At 42.0% G+C, this 22,120-nt stretch overlaps 1 protein-coding gene across 1 annotated transcript in view; it reads right to left on the reverse strand.

The window, feature by feature from the left end:
• Positions 1-16: 16 nt before the first annotated feature.
• igf2r (insulin-like growth factor 2 receptor) overlaps positions 17-22,120 on the reverse strand; it is a 38,470-nt gene continuing 16,366 nt past the window's right edge. Inside the window, exons 17-50 of the mRNA XM_076084460.1 lie at positions 21,881-21,996; positions 21,379-21,538; positions 21,014-21,190; positions 20,820-20,915; positions 20,558-20,659; positions 19,707-19,869; positions 19,363-19,539; positions 19,116-19,262; positions 17,993-18,171; positions 17,673-17,760; positions 17,191-17,400; positions 16,963-17,093; positions 16,513-16,616; positions 15,681-15,814; positions 15,335-15,531; positions 14,773-14,899; positions 14,414-14,545; positions 12,758-12,917; positions 12,260-12,368; positions 11,039-11,120; positions 10,718-10,851; positions 9,344-9,493; positions 9,061-9,225; positions 8,594-8,804; positions 8,137-8,371; positions 7,585-7,721; positions 7,151-7,268; positions 6,645-6,791; positions 6,329-6,513; positions 5,829-6,015; positions 5,568-5,714; positions 5,401-5,470; positions 4,318-4,611; positions 17-4,242 (exon numbers count right to left, since the gene is read on the reverse strand). Of these exons, the coding sequence (XP_075940575.1) occupies positions 4,084-4,242; positions 4,318-4,611; positions 5,401-5,470; positions 5,568-5,714; positions 5,829-6,015; positions 6,329-6,513; positions 6,645-6,791; positions 7,151-7,268; positions 7,585-7,721; positions 8,137-8,371; positions 8,594-8,804; positions 9,061-9,225; positions 9,344-9,493; positions 10,718-10,851; positions 11,039-11,120; positions 12,260-12,368; positions 12,758-12,917; positions 14,414-14,545; positions 14,773-14,899; positions 15,335-15,531; positions 15,681-15,814; positions 16,513-16,616; positions 16,963-17,093; positions 17,191-17,400; positions 17,673-17,760; positions 17,993-18,171; positions 19,116-19,262; positions 19,363-19,539; positions 19,707-19,869; positions 20,558-20,659; positions 20,820-20,915; positions 21,014-21,190; positions 21,379-21,538; positions 21,881-21,996 (5,130 nt within the window). The 3' untranslated portion in view covers positions 17-4,083. The remainder of the gene's footprint in view (positions 4,243-4,317; positions 4,612-5,400; positions 5,471-5,567; positions 5,715-5,828; positions 6,016-6,328; positions 6,514-6,644; positions 6,792-7,150; positions 7,269-7,584; positions 7,722-8,136; positions 8,372-8,593; positions 8,805-9,060; positions 9,226-9,343; positions 9,494-10,717; positions 10,852-11,038; positions 11,121-12,259; positions 12,369-12,757; positions 12,918-14,413; positions 14,546-14,772; positions 14,900-15,334; positions 15,532-15,680; positions 15,815-16,512; positions 16,617-16,962; positions 17,094-17,190; positions 17,401-17,672; positions 17,761-17,992; positions 18,172-19,115; positions 19,263-19,362; positions 19,540-19,706; positions 19,870-20,557; positions 20,660-20,819; positions 20,916-21,013; positions 21,191-21,378; positions 21,539-21,880; positions 21,997-22,120) is intronic.

The raw sequence follows: 22,120 nt of genomic DNA on the forward strand, positions 1-22,120 counted from the left end.
TCAAACCACAGCAGTGTTAAACAGCGGATCTTATTTATTCAAATAATGCCATCTTTTTTTACATCAATGTTTTTAAATAAGACACAGGCAAAGAACTGGAAAAAAACAACAAAAAAACATATCGGACAACATAACTTACACCACCTAAAACGTAATAATGATCTCCAATAGTACCGAATCATCACAGAAAAGTTCTTGTGCTTTTTTTTGTTTTTCAGTCCGACCCCGTTTGTCTGCTTCTGAATTAAACTCTCGGCCTCGATCGCAGACGCTGAATTAGTTTCACGTAACCCAAAGCAGTTCTCTGCTCGAGTTTAGACAACAAAGCACGAGAATGTCCATTCATATCTTCAGAGGGGACGAGAAGGTTCAGGACAGCACATGCAGACACTAGCTTTGGTTGCTAAATACAGCAGAAACAGACTTTATGCAACGATGGAAATAAAGACTTCACAGACTAAACAGAGCCTTCTGCTTCTCTGTAAATGAGCGCTACGACGTCTCCCGATGATGACTTGATTACAAAGTGCCAAACACAGGTAGATGTAGTTCAAACCTCCTTCCAACAGGTTCAGGAAGTAAAACAAAGCTGTCTGTCAGGTCTGCCAACCACAAGCTTGTTTATATTTTGAGTCTTGCTGGACTTTGAATGATACTTTAATAATAAATATGGATTCTTGACATTCCGTCCGTAGAGTAATTCTTCTTTGGAAACCTGCCCCGTGCACCATCACATCGCTCTTTATGCCCTAAAAGCTGGATTTCACTTTGAGTAAAACTCATTCATACTTTCTGAACAGTATCATAATCATACAGTTATTCTAGAAATACCGTCACAAATTAACAGATTACATAAAGGGGAATTTTGGGGGACGGTGTGAACAAAAGCTTCACTTCTTCTCGACCGTTCTAGAGAGAATTGTATTTAAAAATTGCTTGTGAAAAGTTCAATTTCAGTATTTGATCTTCGAGATAATAAAACAGGAAAACTACTGACTGAACATCGTAATAGAACCACAGCAAAGGTTCAGGAACATGTTCTCTATTTCTCAATTACTACGGCACATCCCAAACTCATCCATATAAAATACTGATGTTTCTAATTTAAAGATTGTTTTTAAATCCTTTTGTCATATTTTTGGCATCCTTACAAAAACTTGTTTAACAAATCTTGTGTACAAAGCTTTAGAAATACCCTGAATGGTGGCCCTTCTTTCATTGATTGAGCTGAGATTTGAAGAATTAAATGTTTTGTTAATACCTTTAGTTTCTGTGGATTGAATACTGAGAAAACCCAAAAGTGAACTTGCTGACTTTATCCCCCTTTTGTTCTGTCCACAATGTAATCAATGTACATAAGAAAGGTAATAAATAGTCATAGCCGTTTGTGATTGCAAATCATTACAAAACCCTTTCAATAAATCACGAGAGGCTCTCCCAAGGTTGTACATTCACCGACAGTAGGTCTGGAGTGGATAATTACTTCTGTGAGACGTTCAGCTCGTTCATTCAGTTCATTTGGCCAAGTGGGAATAAAACACCTGCGAATGAGAGACCTCACAATGTCCCATTATATAAGAACAGATAAAGGGAGACGGATGGTCTGCAACAAATGATTATTTTCATTAGAAATTAATCTATTGATCACTTCCTTCATTCATTAATTAAGAGTTAGTCGAGAGAAGGTTGAATATACTGAGAAATGTCCCAGAACCAACGGTGATGTTTTCAAACTTCTTGTTTTGATTAACAGAAAACCAAACGTGTTTCTTTTACAAAGATATAAAACGGAGTAAATCACATTTGAGGAGCTGAAACTTTACGATAATCAATTCAAAGGACTTATCCGATTAATAATACTGATAATCTGTCAGTGAAGAGTTTCAGTTTGAATGATCCCTGCTAGACTTTAACAAAGAAAACTCTTCACTCAAGGCCAACTTACTACCTTCTCCGGAGCTTTCAGTCACATAGCAGTCAAGTGGACTTCCCAGTTGACAACTAAGGAAGAGAACAAAAACTTTAGGAAAAAAAAGCAAGAACGTGGCCCTTGACTTAAGATTAGTATTTTTTGGTTTAATCACTATTTTCATGATCAGCTTCTGCTGCGTGATGATTGGTTGCTTCTCTCTACATCTTTGGCTTTTAGACTGATGTTCAGACAGAAGACGTCACCTCGGACGAGGATGACTTGTGACGGGCACTTGTCACAATTTTCTGACATTTATAATCAATAATGAAAATAATTGTTAGTTGCGACCTTAGAAAACACACTTATGTCGTTAACCGATATGCACAGCAGAGAAGAAGAACCAACAAAAAGAGCACAAATCCTCCATGTTTAGTCGCAGGAACTAAAGTTTGATTTGTTTTTCGACTTTGGGACCAAAGAAAAGAACCTGCAAATGGTACAAATACTCCGTTTATACTGCGTAGGATTACTCGTATCACTCTTATGTAGGAACTTATGTGTCAGTTTGACATACTTTACCAAAATATGTTGGGCCCTTGATCTCCATCATTACTCATATGCTTTGGTAAAACGCGAGTTTGTTTATTAAGCAGAAAATACGTTAAATGGAAATAAACTGTCTGCATTCTTGGAACTTAAACGCTTCACGTCTTTCTTTTGTCTCTTCATCGGCACATGCATTTGGCTACAAAACAGCTGATTTCGGCACAAAAAACAACAACTTGGCTTTACCGGGTTAAAACTTCACTTTTGCTGCAGCAACACGATCACAAACCCGAATAAGAAAACTGAGCAAGCGTGGGAAAACAAATTCCCAACTTCCAGACATTAGTGCCAGCGGTGGCTGTAGAAATATGGCTTTGGCGGGAGGCGGGAGGGGGGGGGGGGGGGGGGGGGGGACTTCAAAAACCAACGCAAACCTAAACCAACATCTTAAATTTCACTTTCAACCTCCGTCCTCGTCGACCGTCCATTCACACTTAAGGCCATCTCTATTGTCGAAACAGAACAGAGATTCACACTGATAATAAGCTCAGACAAGCATTTAAATAATAAAAACAAATATGTGAGCAACTCACCGGTGAAGACAACAGACAGACAAACAAAACGTTCATATGATAGAACATTACATCCTCTATGTACAATGTCTCTGATCAAAACAAGACAAAAATCTATCTGTCGCCGGAGACGACTCCTCGATGAAAAAGCAAAGTAAAGTTCATCATCAGGAAGGCATCGCACTTTCTCTTCGAGGGGAAAGAAAGAGAAGACATCTGCTATTATAGCAACTGTAAACAGCAAGAAAAGATAAACGGGTGTCTTCATTCCCTTTAGAATCAACACAAGCCGACACCTTCACCGTCCACATTCAGGGAACAAATCCAGCTTCCCCCTGCTTCTTCTTTCTTTCTTTGATAGCCGTCGTTTTCCTCAGAAAAATCTGCTAAATTGTTTCACTATTGAGCTACTTCACTGTTCATCTCACCACAGTTATCAAATACAGTCGTGGACACTAAAAATCAACTCCGAATAGGTAGTCAAAGCTTTTCTCTTCATTCGCTGCAATGAGACACGGTATTATTCTTAATTAACTTAATCAATGCTTAAATAAAGAGCGAAAGCAATGGCACAACTCTATTTCAAAAACTCAAAAAGAAAGGAAAATATTGAATTTACATCTTTTCACGGACATTGCAGAGCCAACGTGTCAAAGAAGATGCCTTTCAATGCCTCTGGGGTTGATTTTAAGAGTCTGTATTAGATAAATGTGGCGAGATTGAAGTAACTATCGTGAAGTACCTTATTATTTCATTTCAGAATTATGACAGAAAATAGGGTGCAGGTCAAAAAACAGCCTGCAGAACACTTTAAATAATCAGCTATCAATAAATAAGAAACCATATGCTAACGTTGACAGTCTGTAGACAGTGGACTGGATAGAGTCTGAGGCCAAGTAAAGGTGCAGCCCAACAAAAAAGAATTCCAAAAGAGAGGAAAGGTTTCTGCTTTCAATATGTCGTTGGTATCTGTTGTCGCTGTTATGGAGACATTCACTGAGCGAGAAGAGTTCAGACTGGTTGTGGTAGGGGAGCGGGACGCAGGAAGTGACATCACACCCTGAGGAGGTCCTCGTCACTGTCGTCCTCGTCCCGTTTCCTATTGGCTGCCGTGTTGTTACCGGTATTAAGGCCTGAGGAGCGAGGTTTGCTGCTCTTCCTCTTCCTGTCCGACTCGTCCAGGAGGCCCACCAGGTCCTCGTCACTCTCCTCCTGTAACGAAGGACTTTCTGTGAGGTTTTGAGCGCCACGTTAGGAAAAAAGAAACACACCTGGAGAGATACTCACTTGAAGGAAGGGGCTGCGATGGGCCGCAGAGTGCCTGGAGATTCCGGAGGATTTGACCACTCGCACCCCCGGGACGCTCAGCACCTCGTCCTCGCTGTCGTCCTCGTCGTCGTCGTCCTGCTCGTCGAGCGAGAACGAGCGCAGGCCGTCCGTGTTCACCGACTTGGTCTTGATGTGACCGTTGCCGAGGTTACTCCTCCCTCGGTGGGAGGAGGAGGAGGACGTGGGAGGTGCTTCCAGCTCCTCCATCAGCCACTCCATCTCCTCTTCACCCCCTTCTTCGTCCATGTTGACCTAAGGATTTTGGAGTTGGAACACACACACACACACCGAGTCATCCGGGATAAAATAAGTCGCCTTCACGCTAAATTTACTACCAACCTGTCAGACGCGGTTTTGTTTCTTTCCTACATCTCACACACCAGGTACGCACACTTTTACCTGTGCAGCTGTCTGCAGGCGCACGGGTATAACTGCGACCTAAAGCATTTATTTATGCTTCGTCTATCGTCTGGACAATACACAAATAAATGCGAGGTTGATGCCTAATTAAACAATAATACTTCACTCCGTAGGGTTTTACAATTTGGTAATTATTTCATTATTTTTATCCTATTATCTTTATTTTCATCAGTGTTGATGTCAAAATAGATCAGGAATATTCACGCACGCTGCACAGAAAGTTTGGCTCAACCTTTAGAAAAGCGCGGACCAGAGGGAACCGGTATTGTCGTGTTGTTTCAAATTTTGAGAGGCTCGTGGCAGGTTGATGAGCCGTGTGCATTCCGTAATTTAAATGTTTTGCTGTTAAGATTAAGAGGCCGCGTAAACCGATGCACACAGGCACTCTCCTGCACATTGCTGACAACATGAACTGAACAGCTGCCCGGTAACCTTGCATACACTGGAGGGAAACATTCTAATGTATTTTCATTGGAGGAATTGATAGAAGCAAAGGGAGCACTTTTAGATGCAGCATCTTTTAAAAACAAAAATATTCCAATTAACTAAGTAGTCGGCTAGAAAAGTGCGTTTCACACTGGACCTGGAATCAAAATGGATTCATTCATTAGATCAACCTACCTTGGAATATTTATAGGAGACTTGGTTTCCTCTCCTGCAGCAGCCAGCAACCTTCTGGATCACCAGCTCTCTGTTGATGATGACGACAAGGCAAACAAGCATTCATGAAAACTCAAAAAACTCAATCTTTCGGCTTCCCTGCTGTCGTTGGATGCTGGTGGTCTCACCTCCTCTCTTTCTTGTGGAGCAAAAGCCCGAGCAGACAGACGGACAGAACCAGCAGCAGAAGACTCAGCATCACCCCCACCGCCTGGCTCCGCCTGGAGAGAACAGGAGCCTCGCTGTCGTCATCACTGGACTGTGTGTCAACAGTTCTGCAAAGAAATCAAGAAGGAAGACTTATATACGCATTTGCCATGTCTTAAATCTACTTCTCCTGTAGTAAGAATAAACTATATTCCAGTGTAAAAAAACAAACGTATGCTCACGTGAGACCACACACGGCGTCCGTGTGCCACATGAACAGATACTGGCATCCATCCGTCTCCAGCATAAACTCGGGGATGCCGACGCCCACCGAGGGGTTACAGTGGAACATGATGGTGGACGACACCGTTTTGGTATTCTCCCGCCCACATGCCGACTCAGAGGGCACGATCACATCCAGGTTTCCTCCTGATGGGAAAGCGGAGATGTTTTTTAACATGGATGAGGTGATGCATTAGCTAGAATCAACAAGTTTTAATGATATGACAACTGTAAGTTAATTCAAATTTCACTATTAGGACAACAGTTTAAAGTTACAACATTTTGTGTTGATTTTGGCGGTCCCTGTGGATGAAAGTGGTAGTGTTGCAGAGCACCAGAGTCCCTTTAGAAAACCTTCATTTCACTACTACAGGGTCCAACAATCCCCCCTCTCAATACACTACAGTGTGTACGTAAGCACTACTAATAAACATATCCCGTAGATTTCAAGAGCTCACACCTTTAACGTAGTACTTGGCCTTGCTGGAAGAGCCAATCCTGCGTCTGTAGTCCCCGTTGAGCTTGACCTGGCAGATGTTGGCACCGAGACAGGTGGGCAGGGAGTCGTTGGTGATGCCAGACAACTGGATGTGGTAGACGTAGCGGTCGCCGTTGGGACGGATGTCTCCAGACGCCTGATGGTGGCTGAGAGGAGGAAGGTAAAAAACAAGGCTAAACAGACCGCCACAGGTGGAAAATAAAAATGCAACAAAGTGAGATATTTTGGAGCAGGATGAAGACGCAGGCGGACAGGTGGAGTGTGTTGCTTGTGTTACCTGAAGTAAAGCGTTCCCAGACTGAGGCGGGCTCCGGTGTCGGGAACCTGGATCGTCCCATTCACCATCTCCACCTCGCGCTGCTTCACAGCACACGCCGACCGGGTCTCCCAGCCAATCACAAACTCACACGACGCCTCATCGACGCTGTTCGCACGGAAACAGATCGCGATTATTTACTCTGAGCAACATTTAGGACTTGAAGGACTAATTGAACAAAACTAATAAATGCTGTGAAATGTAACATTAAGGAAGGAGTCAAAGCAAGTCACATTGTGTCTAGTACAAACATCATATTTAAAAAATATATATTTAATAAAAAAGTTCCGTTAAAGACAAACCGTCTGTTCCGTTAAAGACAAACATTTTGTTCTGCCAGTTAAAAATGAGTAAATGAGTTGTAGAATATGGTTTACTGCAGCATCAGCAGTTAAGAGCTCACAATGATAGGTGAGCGAATGACCAAGATTTGACTTGTGGGCTAAAAATTTAAATTGTAAATGTACCTGATGAGTGCCGGGTGTCCAACAGTGGAGCCGCAGCTCAGCTGGATTACAGTCTTGGCGTGCACGCCGTGGCCACAGACATCTTCTCCCGCTGAGTAGCTGACAGTAATCTTTCCATCTGCAGAAGTAGTTTGAGAACTGTGATCATGAACTTTTCTAATGCACAGAATCAAATCACAGCTGTGAGTCACTCTGTTTACCTCAAAGACGGCACTGATTTATGTTTCATTCACAGTCGGTTTTGAGTTGTAGAACAACAGTAATACAATATTAAAAGCCTTGCCAATAGCTGTTGTTTAATTCTACTAGCAACAAAACCAAATTACGCACACAAATGTTAATCCTAGGATATTTGAAACTTCAAGCAGATATTATTCCCCCTTAAAAAAGTCCTTCATAAAGCAGACTGCAATGTACATGACTTGATTACCCACCAACAGAGCTCATTTTCTGGGTATAAACTCGGCCGAGGGTCTGGGTCAGTCCTGCTGCTGTGTGCCGGCACACGGTTGCTCCCTCTGGACAGCCTGGCAATCCACCGTGGATACCCTGACACAGGTTAATGAAGTACCTGAGGACATAAAAACAGCAAAGAGAGTCACATTTAAACGAAGTCACGGCTCGAGAAACGAAGGCTGAAGTGATTTAAGTGGCTTTGCAGATATGTTCACCAATTTATTTTCACCCATATGCAGGCTTTAGCAATATTTCTTCTCTTTCTTGCATCTATTGTGAAGCACGGAACGTTATTGATGCCAAAATATTAGCCAACTGAAGGTGGAGCAGTCATGCCCAATATAATAAAACGCAAGATAAAACACTCATGAAGAGCATGAGCAACATGGCACTTCATGTTCATGAACAGCTTTTTTAATTAAAATTTCAAGCTCACTTCAGATTTTTCTTCTTTTTTTTTTACTGCCATTTTGGATTTTTGTGATCTTCACATTGCATGATGAGGAGGAGTTGAGTAAAGCCAGACTTACGAATCCCCTCGGTGGCTAAACTTCCAGGGCTCAGTGAGGGAGGACAGGGTTCGGAGGTCGAAGGTCCGATGCTGGCTGACCAGCTTACACTCCATCTTCATCGGGGGACAAACGGCGCTGGTGCGCCACTGAAAAGTGGCCGAACAACCCGCCGTCTCTGAGAGCAGCTGTGGAGAGCCGCGGCCTGCAGACTGGTCGCAGGTAAACAATATGGAGGACTGACGCTTACCAGAGGCTGAAAGAGAGAGGAGAGAGAGAGAGAAAAGGCAGAGAAGTAATGGAAATGCAACACAAGAAAGCATTTTGGAAGTGTCATAAATCCACACAGGTACTTTGAAACAGAAAGATTAGTCATTTATGTTATTAAAATGTGGACGTTTTTCCAACTTTGCCTGTTAAGATAGATCCTAAGACTTTTGAGCGGGGGTCATACACAAGGTGAGTATAGCAGACCTACCTGGTGGGCAGGGATCTCCCCCACCGTACTGCATCAGTACGGCCTCCTCGTCATGTTTGTAGTCCATCGTCATGGCCTTGCTGATGCCAAAGGATGAGGCTGACTTCTCTGAACCAGAACCAGACAGCCGGCAAACCGCGCTCTTCTTGCAGGCCGGCTCGGCCACTGAGCCGCAGACGTTGATGTGGTAGATGCTGGAGTTCGTTGGTACCTGACGAACAGAGACTTAACGTCACTACAGTATTTTAAAAGAGACAATCCGAAGCCATCTTTACCATAATAACACTACTTTAGGAGCAATTTAAGTCAGACGGCGGCTGGCAGTTCTACACTTGATGAATATACAAATATTACAACTATTCTGAAATATAAAACAAATGTAGATTTTACAAGATGAAGGGATTATTGATGTGCACCTTATGTCAAATGTGATTTTGGGGTACAGACAGCAAGCCTATGGAGCTCACCTTGACTTCACCAGAGAGGCTGGACAGTTCAAAGGTGAACTGGAGCTGGGAGTCGGTGAGCTGGCAACCGCTGGTGTTGGTGTGGGTGGCATCCGAACAGACTATAGGAGTCGCCCACTCAAACAAATAGACACATTCCTGCAGCCTCAGCATTTGCGGAGAGCCCTGAAGACAATAAAAGGTTCACTGTTTTGTTCAAAAATCCTCAGAGAAGTAAACAGTAAAGTAAACAGTGCATGTGGAAGAATTCCTATCATGAAACTACATCCAAGTGCTGACTGACCAGCTCCAGGCCTCTCTGGCAGGTAAAGATGATGGTCGAAGTGTAGTTCTGTGCAGGATCAGCTGTGCACTTGGTGGAGCTGCTGTAGGTGATGGACACCTCCCCTGTTGCACTGTTGATCTCTGGACCGCTGGTAGTCCGCCCAATGTCCTTTAAGAGACAGAAAAAAGGTGTTATTGAAAGTGACGGGAAGAGAAACAAAGACAGGACAAAAGGGATCATCATCATACAAAAATAATTAAAAAAAAGAACAGAAGAGAGAGAATCAAAATAGCACGGCCTTTTAAACCGCATTATTTTACTTCAAAACAGCACTTTAGTAATGATGTTTCCCCAAACTGTGACAGATGCAAGACTGATAGATTCTAAACTTCTATTATCATTGTTGTTATTGTATTTTTTTACTTATGTAATATTGCTACACTTGTGTAGCCATTTCCTTTACGTTTGACTGCTTTACTTTGTTATCAAAATGTAAAATTTAATAACATAAAATGTGTACATAATGAGCAGATTCGCTTCAACCTACTACACAAATCTTTATGCTTTCATGTACGGTCTACGTTTTCTGCTTTTTCATTGGGAGCCATTTTTTGTTGTCCGTTTGCTTTTATCGTTTCTTTTATGATGAATTGTTTGCGTAATCAATTAAAGACCAAAATGTATACAAATTTCACATGCTAGCAAATCATAAACATATAGATTGCACATTAGATCCACTCCAAGAAAAAGAAAAACTCTGAAGCCAGGGGAGAGGAGCATTACTCAGAGAAATAAATATTCTGTGATTAGAGTCGTAAATTTAAAAAAAATTTAAAAAATTAAAAAAAATTTAAAAACAAGTACGATGTTTTCTTCTGAACAAGCCTACTTCATGGCAATGTCTTCACAAGTATTTCCATGTTTGAAAATCCGGTTGCGAAGTTTAATTTGTTTAGGTCATGCACCTCAGGCATAGTACTGGTGTGGCATCTGTGGAGTGATGAGGTTGATCCAACGCTCCAAAGAGAAGCAGTGTAGTTCCTTGACATTTCTTTTATAATAAGTTGATGTATTTATAAGTCATGTGGCACAAAAAGAGACCATGATGCATTTCGAACCAACAAATGTATATTTCCTTTCACAAAATTCCTTTAGAGTACAAAACGCAGCATGTAATATACATTGGTAATAAATAGCTGGAACTGAAAATCAGTCTTTATAATGGCTGTGTCCGTTTTCATCAAGAGGAGCCATCGGACCTTTTTACTTGTCGTCAAAGGCATCAAACCACATAAAAGTGAGGTCAAGGTAAGTGGTCCTTTATCTACCTTGTATGAAAGCAAGTGTGAAGGAGAATGTACGCGTCTGTGGTTGTGTTTGCCAGCGTCTTACCACGGGCGGTCCATTGTCAGGGTCTGCACAGACGGCGGCTCCAGAGGGGCAGGTGACCCCGGGGATGGGGTTCAGAGGCTGGCAGATGTTGATGTAGAAGTCTGGAGATCCGTCACTTTGGTCCACTGCGTCGTCTGAAAGGACACAATTAAGAGGATTGAAACAGAAATGTGGAAACGGTATATTTCTGGATTCATGTTCTTCCCCCTAAATGATGCAGATGGATGAAGGATCCTCACTGACATGATGCATAATGTGCTACATTTGACTGCATGCAGAAAAACTCAGCATATGTCATTGATGACACCGTGGCCCACTGACCTGTTGCTGTGTAGTATCCACTGATGTGGATGAGAGGAGTCAGGTCTATGAGAGCAGAGCCGTTTTGGACCGAACACTTCACCTGAAAATGTAATAAAAAGGAAGTAAATACATGTCAATGGTACATCCTTGTAGTGTCACAGTAATCGTTTTTTTGGGCCTCAGAAAGCCTCAAAGCAAAGGAATTCAGTCATTATATTCTATACAGTGGCTGTTGAAAGTTTTCTTTCAATCTTTTCTTCTTTTGATCCTCTATGTTTTGAGAAGTATTGTGAGTCGGGTACAATCCCACAATTACTACAGCGTCACATAATTCAATGCTGCGTTCCTGTCTCCTTTGATAATCCTTGAGAAGCGGATTGTAGTCCATCTGCAGACTACACTCAACTGAAATTCAATCTGCTGTTTGAAATGGCCAATGCAGTGCAAATTTGCGAAAGAATGCTCCAAGTTATTTTTATAATTACTGGCTGTTGGGAAAAACTACCGAAGCCCCGAGAGGCAAGTGAAAAAAAAAAATAATAATTCAGGTTTTGTTTATGACTTAAGAACAGGTGAAAAAAAAATAAAAAATCTTTCCAAGTTACTGCTTCTTGTTTCATCTCCGAGAGCAAGTGGAAAAAAAAGTGTGGTGAATTTCTTTTAATTATTAATCAGGAACAGTTTAATTTGTAAGTGTCTTTTTTCTTGTAACACTCATTTTGACCACGAGAGGCTGAAGTGCACCACTACCCCATGTTATAAAAAACCTTCATGTTTTCTTCCATACGAGTTAATTTCTCCATACACTCAAAACAAAATATTACATATATTGTGTGTTAGCAAGTTATGTAACATTACTGTAGCGTCTTTCTTTTGCCTGGAAATCCTATTTGTTCTTATGTCATAAACACAGCTTGCTATCTGGTGATTTTTAAAGTTAAAGGTTTTAATCACAGCACACACACACACACACACACACACACACACACACATACATACAAACACATGCTGGGATCAGGTTGTGTGTGATTCATAACTTCACATACATTTGATTTGGATTACCAATACAAGCACAATGCTTGTCAGGTATTTCTTCACTGCGTTGGATGGGAAAACCTGAATAGCCAAAAGTTTCCCCAACATTTGAATTCGAGTTACTTCATGAAACAGGCCGAGCATACTGAGAGTCACAGTGCTCATCGGACTTATCCCGCTGACAAATAAACAAAACATACTTACTGGCTGTTCGCAGACCAGGGGTGTGTGGAAAGAGAAGAAGTGTGTGCAGGTGTCAGCGTTGGAGTCGATGAGAACTGGCTCTGGTGGGGCTGAGCCCATGTTAGGTGGCCTGTACAGACACAATGCAAACATTCAACATAGCTCGATATTTCAGTGGTAACATGACAGATACATTACTGGTGTTTTGCAAAAAAAAAAAGAACATTATATTTTAACTAACATTTAAACATAACTTCATGATATGAACTTTATTACATCAGTGTATTACGTTCAAACAGGTAATTAACAGGTAATAACAAGTGAGTTTTTATGTGGAATGTCTTGTGCTGCGCGTTTTCACTTTAACATGTTATCCTTCAGATTTTTGTTTCTGTATCTGATGATTGATGAATATAATCAATCAATCATCATCATCATCATCATCATCATCATCATCATCAATGAAAAAGAAAACTAGGGAGAACATCCAGTAAGGACACAGGACGGAGGGGGGCGTACCTGCAGATGAAGTGGATGATGGTGTTGTGTTTGAGGTCGGGGTTTGCTGGGCAGGGACCTCCTCCTTCATACGTCAGCTCCAGAACCTGATCCTTGTATGAGAGTTCCCTGCTCACCTGACCGCCGCTCACCGCGGTCGTGGCATCCGTAATACACACAGCTGGAACACAATATGCATATAGAGATATTTTTACAATAACTGCAAAAATACAGCTGCATTTGTAAATTTCTTTGACCATTTTTTCATCAACTATAGCACTCACATTAATGAAAAATATTCGGCACATGCATCACATAATTGTCTGGAATTGTGTATTTTGATGCAGGTTGAAAATTTCTATATCTTGTAATTCTAATTACAGATTCAGACCTATTGTGCAGCTTTGGTCGAGGTGTGTGCTCCCTTCAGTTCAGTTCAGCCTTCCAGTTTAATGTGCAGTAAATAATACAGCCCAGGTAAAAGAGCAGTCAATAATTTGAGAATCACTGGAATTTCAGGCCTCATGTAATGCTCAACTGTGACACAAAACAGTGGTGACGCATGTCCTCAGTTTAACATAAACCACACAAACGTCTGAGTAAGACTGAACAGTAACCCGGGGAGGAGTGAATGAGTTATTCGTGAATCCATCTCCCTGTATTTCCAAGTACTTTTAGAAAATTGTATTTGTTCCAAGAAAAATCACCATTTATTGGAATCTGCACAGTTTCTGGAGGAAATAAACCACATAACCACCATAAACTGTCTCACATGTTTCACATAGTGCTGGTGTTTCAGTGTAACTTCTCAAACCATGACTGAGCAGTCTGCAGGAGCTGTTAAGGTTTTTAGAGTTTGTATTTTGTTTGGCATCATTTTTTATGTCCTCTACTTTAAGCTGTTTTATCAGTTCTCTATAGGTAGAATAAGGATTAAACAGATGCCCCATGGCAAATATCTTCTTCATGTTCAAAGAAAATGGGAAAACTGTCTACTGGGGTTAAAAAAAACAATATATATTTTAGGGCTGGGGGATATGGAGAAAATCAAATATCACAATATACAGTATATAGTAACCAAATTGCTCGATATACATCTATATGGTGACGATATTGTAGGGTTGAGTATTGGTGCTTTTACAAACATTTTCAAAAATAATTACCAGTAATGTGGGTGCATTGAGTAAGTTGGTGAAGGCAAATAATAGAACAGCTAGAACCGTCTGGTGAGTTCAGAAAATAACATCACTTTACTGTAACACAGCCTTTAAAACCAGGAAAAGACAGCACCTATGCCATATTACGATATCTAGTCTCATTCACAGTAAGGATATCATATTAATATATTGCCCAGTCCTTATTTGTTGACATATTTTTAAACATCTGGAAAGTATGTGGCTCCCCCTGTTGGGACGTATTTGTTGTGGCGGTCGAGGCCACTCATAATTAACACCACCTGGGTGAAGTGATTGTGAAATTGTTAGAATACATAAGGGCTTCTTGCACGAAACGTCATTTTGTCAATATTAAAAAGTCAAATTGGTGTGCTGTCCTAGTGTTTCCTTATATATATATATATATTATCCACATTTAGAATCCAGCACCAAGTCTAATAAACATCTGCATCCTCTGACTGGCTGATCTGATTGCCTCCCAAAGTGAGGTGGACGTACGTACCGGATTCAGAGCTGCATCCAGCGTTAGACACGTTCCTACAGATGTTCATGTGGAACGTCTTCCTGTGTTCCTGATGATCGTACACATTGTAACCTCCTTCCTTTGTCAGGGTGTTGAGATCAAACAAATGACCTAAGGGAGTGGAGGGTCACAGTTTATTTACTCTGATCAGGTACAGTCATTTAAAGTCTATTAAAACACAAATACTGGGGGAAAAGGTTCTCCAGAAAGGTGGCTCGTTATGCAAGTCTCTCATTTTTACATTTGTATTGTCAAGAGACAGTAATATGATAAGTACATACTAGTAACATGTATATAATACATATACGGAGTTACGGTCTTTTCTTTGAACGTCTGACCTGTAGCGGGATTGGTGACCCTGCAGTTGTCGTGTTGGGTGCTGTTCAGAGGGCAGGCTGCAGCTGTTAACCAGAGGAAGGTGTACACACAGTCCTCAATGGCAGAGATCAGAGTAGGGCGGGAGTCCTGGATGGGAGACAGGAACATACTCGTTTTGTCATTTATATCTTTACTCAAATCATTACTATATTCCCCTGGTGTTCTTACCACAAGAAAAGGTCAAAAACAGTGCATATGCTAAAGGTTGATCATAAAACTAAACTCGGGAACTAAACCAGGAACTAAGAGTCCCTTTTTGCACATTTCTGTTTGTGTACCACAGTGTTTGAAGAACTGTGAAGATTAGGCAAATTAGATCAACGAACGATTGACATGGACGTTTTTGCGCCTATCGAGCCCAAAGCAAATATTTTCATTGTAGAGCGCATCCATTACAACCGAGGTGCCAGTTTTTTTCATTCTCCCGATATAACTCAATCTCTTGTGTGTACAGTTACACACAAACCCCACAGACAGGAAATGGTACCTATTGTTTGTAGCTTACTGAAAACGTCTCCTCACCACTTTGTCTTTGTCACACTTGAAGCGCATGATGCTGCTCTTGTTGCGGCTTCCATCGGGACACACCTGGCCGCTGGTGTATTGCAGCTTCAGGACATTTCTGTCCCACGTAGGACCAGACTCCACCTGCCCCAAATTCACATAGTCCTCTCCGACCTTCAAACAGGACGCTGCACTGGAGGGACACTTCCATGTACCTGTCGCGAGGTGAGCACAGGGTCAGCTCTGACCACATCAGAAGACATTCCGTCTCAAAACGCTCTCCTGGAACTTGAATTCTGACCCAACAAAGCAGAGCTGGACGCTACAGTATTACTGAATAAAGAACACAAGCATGCACGCTGACCTCCCTGCTGCACCAGCGACCTGCAGACATTGATGTAGAATCGGTTCTTCGTGTCCCCTGTAAAGTGCTCCACTTCCCAGTTTCGAGAGTCCATAGCCAGAGGGGAGAGGTCGTACGAGTGTCCCTGGTTATCACTGAGGACAGAGCACACATGGAGAGGGTGAACATTCGCTGTCTTATGTGTTTAAGGTCTGTACAGACTTCTGAACTGTTTTAATGTTGGTCATTACGTTGTCATTGATGTCTGTTCAGATACAAGCATTTTCCAGCAGTGGATCATACTGCAACGCTGATGCTTACAGCAGATAAAGACATCTAAAAAAATACCCTAACTTCTAAACAAATCAAATCTAGGAATCATTTATTTAAGGAGAGCACTGTAAACCACCGCAAGTCAAGTCACTTTTAATGAATCAATAAATTGCCTGTATAGCAAATTAAGTTGAATTATGAGGTCTGATACCAAAGACAGATTTTCCAGTTATTATCTGATAATTAACTTGTATTTCACACACACACACACACACACACACACACACACACACACACACACACACACACACGATAACAAATCAAGTGGTGTAACCTCTAGGCCTACCTTTGTCGTATTACTTGTACCGTTACTTGATTAATCTAGGGTAGAGCTATCCGGCATAATGCTACCTCACCAATTAACTAACAAGCATAGACAGCTGAAGTCCATTTAAAAAGGACACAAGTTCAATGACATTAGAAACACCGGTATGAGAAGTGTTCATAACCAACAGAGGAAGAGGAAGAAAGAAAAGAGATTGAGGAGGATGCCATGTGGGAGCCGGTGGAGGATTGTTACTTGTAGGAGCAGCTGGTGGTCTTGACTGGGACGCAGGCCAGAGCGGTGGGCCAGCTGAACAGGTAGGTGCAGTCTGGAGTCTCCTTGATGAACTCTGGTTTTCCCTGAACGAGTGAATCGACACAACACGCAATGAGCTACTACAGAGTTACAGAGCCGAGATGCATTCGTGTGCTTTACGTAGAGAAACGTTAAATGAACTGCCACTGCTGACATTTGTAAAAAAACAAAAAAATATAACAAAAATAATGGAGAAAGAAAGAAATAACTTCAGGTGGCGTCAACCAATCACGTTCTACTGTCAATCTTGACAAAGGCAGCGCAGACCAGATCCACTCCTTCCATTCTTACCTTTCACAATAAAAGCCCTAGACATATAATATCCGCATTTTCCTGCAGTTTATTCATAACTGGTTTTCTGTCTTTGTGGTGTTTATGTGCGACACTCACAGGATGCCTGTCAGGGTGGCAGGAGAAGTAGACTTCAGTGGATCTGTTGTATATCTTATGACAGGCCTCTCCATTAGTGTAGTTCAGGATGAGCTGGTCTCCTACATAGCTCAGAACCTGGGATGCCATTCCTGCACACAAACAATAATAATGACACGCATTCATACATACAACACTACATTAAATATCAAGAATACTCGAGCTGTTTTAGTTTTTTTTTTGCCATACCTGCAATCTTGTAGTTGTCCCCTTCCACTTGGCAGGAGGAGACAGTTTCAAGGCCTGTGTCTTTGTGGGTGCAGATGTCTCTCTTGAGCCCACCGCAGACCGACAGGTGGTAGTCGTACTTATCACTGTGGACGGGGTAATCTTGACCCTTCAGAGAGCTCAGGTTGAACTCGTAGCCACTCTTGGGGTCACGAACCTGGCAGTCATTACCTGGGAGGACACATTTGGACGGTGAGCATAGAGGCACATACTCTCGTTTCTCCTTCATCACGGTTTAAATAATATTAGTGGTCAACACTGTCCTTTTACCAAAACTTCATTACAGGTTCTGATAATATGGCCACAGCTGTTTGATGTGGATCAAATTCCAAACATTTAAAATAACAGCGTTATCTGCACAAACTCTGCAATAACAGCAGTTTTAATCTTAAAACATTGATATCCACAATTCACATCACTTTGTCTCACACACACGTTCTTACCTTGAGACTTCCTGATGGGGCAGGCCTCAGATGTCCTCCAGATGAAGACATATTCACAACCATCTTTACGGTCAAACATGGGGGAGCCCTAGAAAAAGACAGACACACAAAATTAGCTTTATGTCTTGTGTCTTGGTCTCGTGGAATAACCAAATAGTTCACTTAAGAGAAAATGTAACAGATACCCTTTTCCCGCCAAAATTAGCGGGAATATGTAGTTTAAAAATGTTACTGTGATTACTTCGGTGTTACTTATTCAGTCACTCTCAAAATCCATATCCACGTTTCACTCGCCCTTTATGCTTTTATCTATAACTCACCGGGTTGTCATCACACTGGAGGATGATGCGCGTCGAGTAGCGGGATGCAGAACCGCACAGGTCTCCGTTCTGGTACACGATGCTGATGGAGCCGTCCTCTGCCGCCTGAGGGCTGGACTGGACGAATCCCAGGTTGTAACTCTTCCCATCAATCATGCCACAGGCACCCAAAGGACCCACTGGAGAGAAGAACAATAATGTATTTAACTCAGACTGTATACAAGAAGTGGACGCAAACCTTGTAGTGAGCCGGTTCATGTAGGAACTATTTTCTTAGTTCCTACATGAACCTGCTCGCAACAAGGTCCGTGGATTATCTTAAATACCGGGTCATGAGTTCTGCAAAGAGACATTGCAGAATCTAGATTGATAAATAGCACTACAGGTAAGGTTGTTTATTTCACTTACATATTTTAGCATCTACTGTCTTGTCTATTTGTCCTTGTTTAAATGTGTTGCTTTTTTGTAAAGCATAGAGTATTATTATCATTATTACTATATTAAAGGATCCACTTTAGAGTGTCTCTGACTGATGGCATGAAATATTCCAAAAACTCCTTAATATTACGTTATAGACCGTTTCAACAGAATTGTGTTCCTTGGCAACAACTTGTGTCCATGTTTTACCCTGTCAGCTGATGTCATTCACATGTACCGAGACACATTTGGAATGTTCCTTCACACCTTTAACTGTGAAACGGCGGTCTCCGTCAGATTTGTGTCCGTGATGACGACCAAAGTCCCCGATCACAGGTTAATTAACGTCTTTATCGAGCGTTAGTTTTAAAACAGCTCCATCAGGAACCCTGTAATTGAGCGTTTGCTTCTGCACTTTTCTCTGCTGTATCGTTGGTCTCTGTCTCCGACACTCCTCAAATGTTTATTACAGAGACGAAGGAGACTTTGTAATTTCCTGTAATTCACCACGCGAGATGCCACAGCGCGCCAAAGACCCAATTAATCCATAATCAAATTTGTTGACAACTATTGAAAAAAAAAACTATTGTATTCGATTAGGTGTTGCAGATCCAATCAACAGCCCAAGTCAGTTAAAATCTCTTATTTGCTGTGTGTGTGTATGTGTAAGCGGTTCAGGTGGAGGAACATGAAGGAGCATACTGACCGGGACAGTCGCTCACTGGAGGCAGAGGTTTGCAGACGTTGATGTAAAAGCTGCGTGATTTCACAGCATCTGTATCTATGGCGATCCAGGGGCTGTCCTCTCCGTCCCGGATCAGGTGGCTTAGATCATACTCATTACCATGAGAATCTAGAGGGAACAGAAACGTATATTTACACACACACACGCATAAGAACAAGGCTTTTAGTTTTCGATTACAAATGCTTTCATTCTGTTCGTGTGTCCGTACCGATGATCTGGCAGTCAACTGGAGCAGGGATGCAGGCCAGAGCGGTGGAGAACTCGAAGAAGACGTTGTGGACCACGTGGTTCGGTAAAGAACTCAGGTCCTCTCGCAGCAGTTTTAATGAGCCGTTGTGAGAGGTTGGATCGCACACGAAATTAAGGGTGAAGGTGTCCCGAGTTGCTGATGCAGAAGGGAAATTTAAATAGAGGAATAAAGTGCGGCGTTAAGAAAATGTCCGAAATGTTTAAAGTCACACAGCTGTAAATACAGTAAAAAGTATTGCACCACAGCTGAAGTGAACCATTGAATGCTGAAACATAACACTCTCAGTTACTGTAAATAAATACCCGTGGGCTCGTCCAGGGTTCCCTTATACGTCAGCGTGAGCAGGCCATCGGTGGAGTACTGGAGGGTCTTCTCCACCCCCACCGGGCTGGACGGATGCCCCTCATCCAGCTCACAGCCGGCTATGCCCGGTCCGCATTCTGCAGCGTCTGAGCAGATGTTCACCTACAGGGCGTTGAGGAGGAAGGGTTATACTTCTGATGAATTGTGAGAGCGAGTGCTGTCCTTATATTTCAGAGACAAAAGCCTCATGATGCTTTTAAAACACTGGCATGCAAAGCCTCTTTTCAACTGAAGGAACTTTCCCCAGGGACGAGGAACCTTTTGAAAAACTCGTTGCGTTTCACCCGACGGGACAAGGGTCTACAGGTATTTACGGCTGTACTGTAGTGTTAAGTGTTTTAGTTTAGTTCAAGGTATAATTTAAGAGCAGATACAATTTGTTTACTTACAGAAAATAAGCAGCTATTTTAATAATCAATAAATAGTTTGAGTCGTTTTCAAGGAATACTGAAAAAGCTTTCTGAAATGTCAAAATTACATTTTTTTTTATTGATTGGAGATGGTTCACTATTGTTCTATGATTGTAATACTTGTTGGTTGCAGTGTTTGTTGCGTATAGCATTATTATACATCCAGTTTATATTAATAAAATGTAAAAATACGTCAACTTAAAATCCCGTTCTGTTGCGAGCATGACTGGCAAACAACACAGGCGATATCAGAGCGGTACAAAAAGTGCAGCAGTGAGTGCAGCTCACACACACCAGCTACATCACACAAACACATTGAAACAGTGCATGAGGGATGTATTATTTATGGTTGGCAAAGTGTCATGACTATAAAATCTTACCAGGAAGTCTTTTCCATTCGCTGTTGTCTTGTATCCAGTCTTAGAAGCCAAAAGCTGAAGGTTGAACTCAAAGCCAGTGTTGGGATCCACGATGGCACAGTTCTGAGACACAAAGACGCGTTTTACAGGTTTTCCCAAATGTTTTATTATTGTAATCATATCAATTTCCCAGCGTCACATCTTTTCCATATTGTTGTCTTATCGGTGTGCATACACAAGTTAAACACAGGATGAGATAATGTTGTCATGTAGCTGGACTCACATTGTTCGTGGTGGTTTTGATTGCGCAGGCTGCACTGGTGTCCCACATGAAGGTGGCAGTACAGTTCTGGTACATCAGGAACCTCGGGCCCATTGACTGCGCGGCGTGGAACACAAACAGAGTCACATCTCAGACACCGTGCCAAGCGTCAAGAACCCGCGCTCCGCTCCACTGTACAAACAGCACCGACTCACCACAGTTCCTTTGGAGCAGACCAGGTGGATGCGCGTCGTGTATGCGAGCTTCAGGCCGTCTGACATGCAGACAGAGCCGTCTGTGAACTCCAGCAGCAGCCGGTCCCGCCCCTCGATGATCGGCCCTCGCTTGGAAATACCCATGTTACTGACGGATACAACCTCCTTCGGAGAGCCCTGAGGACAGAGGGGAGGAAACGGCTCCTAAATCTAATTTCTAGTCTTTGGTATTGTTGACCGGCTGTCACATTTGTTTTCAAATGTTGCCATTTAAAAAAAAGTGAAATATGTAATATTTTCATGTAAAAAAAATAAAAATGGTACTTAGTTTTTAAGTTACAATTCTGTTTCTGGCTATCACAGACCTGCTCGGGTATGTACTTCATCTGGCAGACGGACGCATGGCGGTCGCAGCCTGGTACAGCGTTGATAGGCCGACATATGTTGATGTGGTACTTCTTCAGGTTCATGGTGTCAGACAAATCCATGACCTGCCAGTTGCTGATGGAGGTGGCGCGTGACAAGCTGGAGGCAGAAGAAGGTAAACAAATGAATCCGTGTCTTCTTCTTTGTTCCTTTTTATCTTCATTTTGTGAGTATTTGGACAAGTGTGTTATGTACGACGGCTCATTAGGGCCATTGTAGGTTAAAAAGATCATAATTATGGAAGTGACTGGGGGTAATACTCCGAGAAAAAAATCGGAATTTCAGAGATTAAAGTGGTAGATTTACAAGAAAGAAATAACAAATACAAACAACTACAATGGCCCTAATACGCCGTCGTAGTTATGTGTATGTTGTTTTGTGACTGCCACAAAAACATCTTGGTTGCTTGGTGAATTAACACAATATGAATCCATGCATTACCTGGATAAGTCGTACTGCTCAAGAGTGTTGGGATCTGTCACCAAACACTCGTGAGGCCTTTCAGGACATGCGAAGGATGTATACCAGCGGAAGTTATAGGTGTACTTGTCCTCAACCTGGATTCAAAAAATGAAGATTAAAATGACAAGTCACACTAGTTATAAGAAATAGGCCTTAAATAAAAAGGTCTAAAAGTGGAAACATGTATTGTTAAAATAAAAACAAATACAGTACATCAGC

Source organism: Anarhichas minor, unplaced genomic scaffold (genome assembly GCF_050575085.1).
Source record: "Anarhichas minor isolate MPS153535 unplaced genomic scaffold, ASM5057508v1 ptg000136l, whole genome shotgun sequence".
NCBI lineage: Eukaryota > Metazoa > Chordata > Actinopteri > Perciformes > Anarhichadidae > Anarhichas > Anarhichas minor.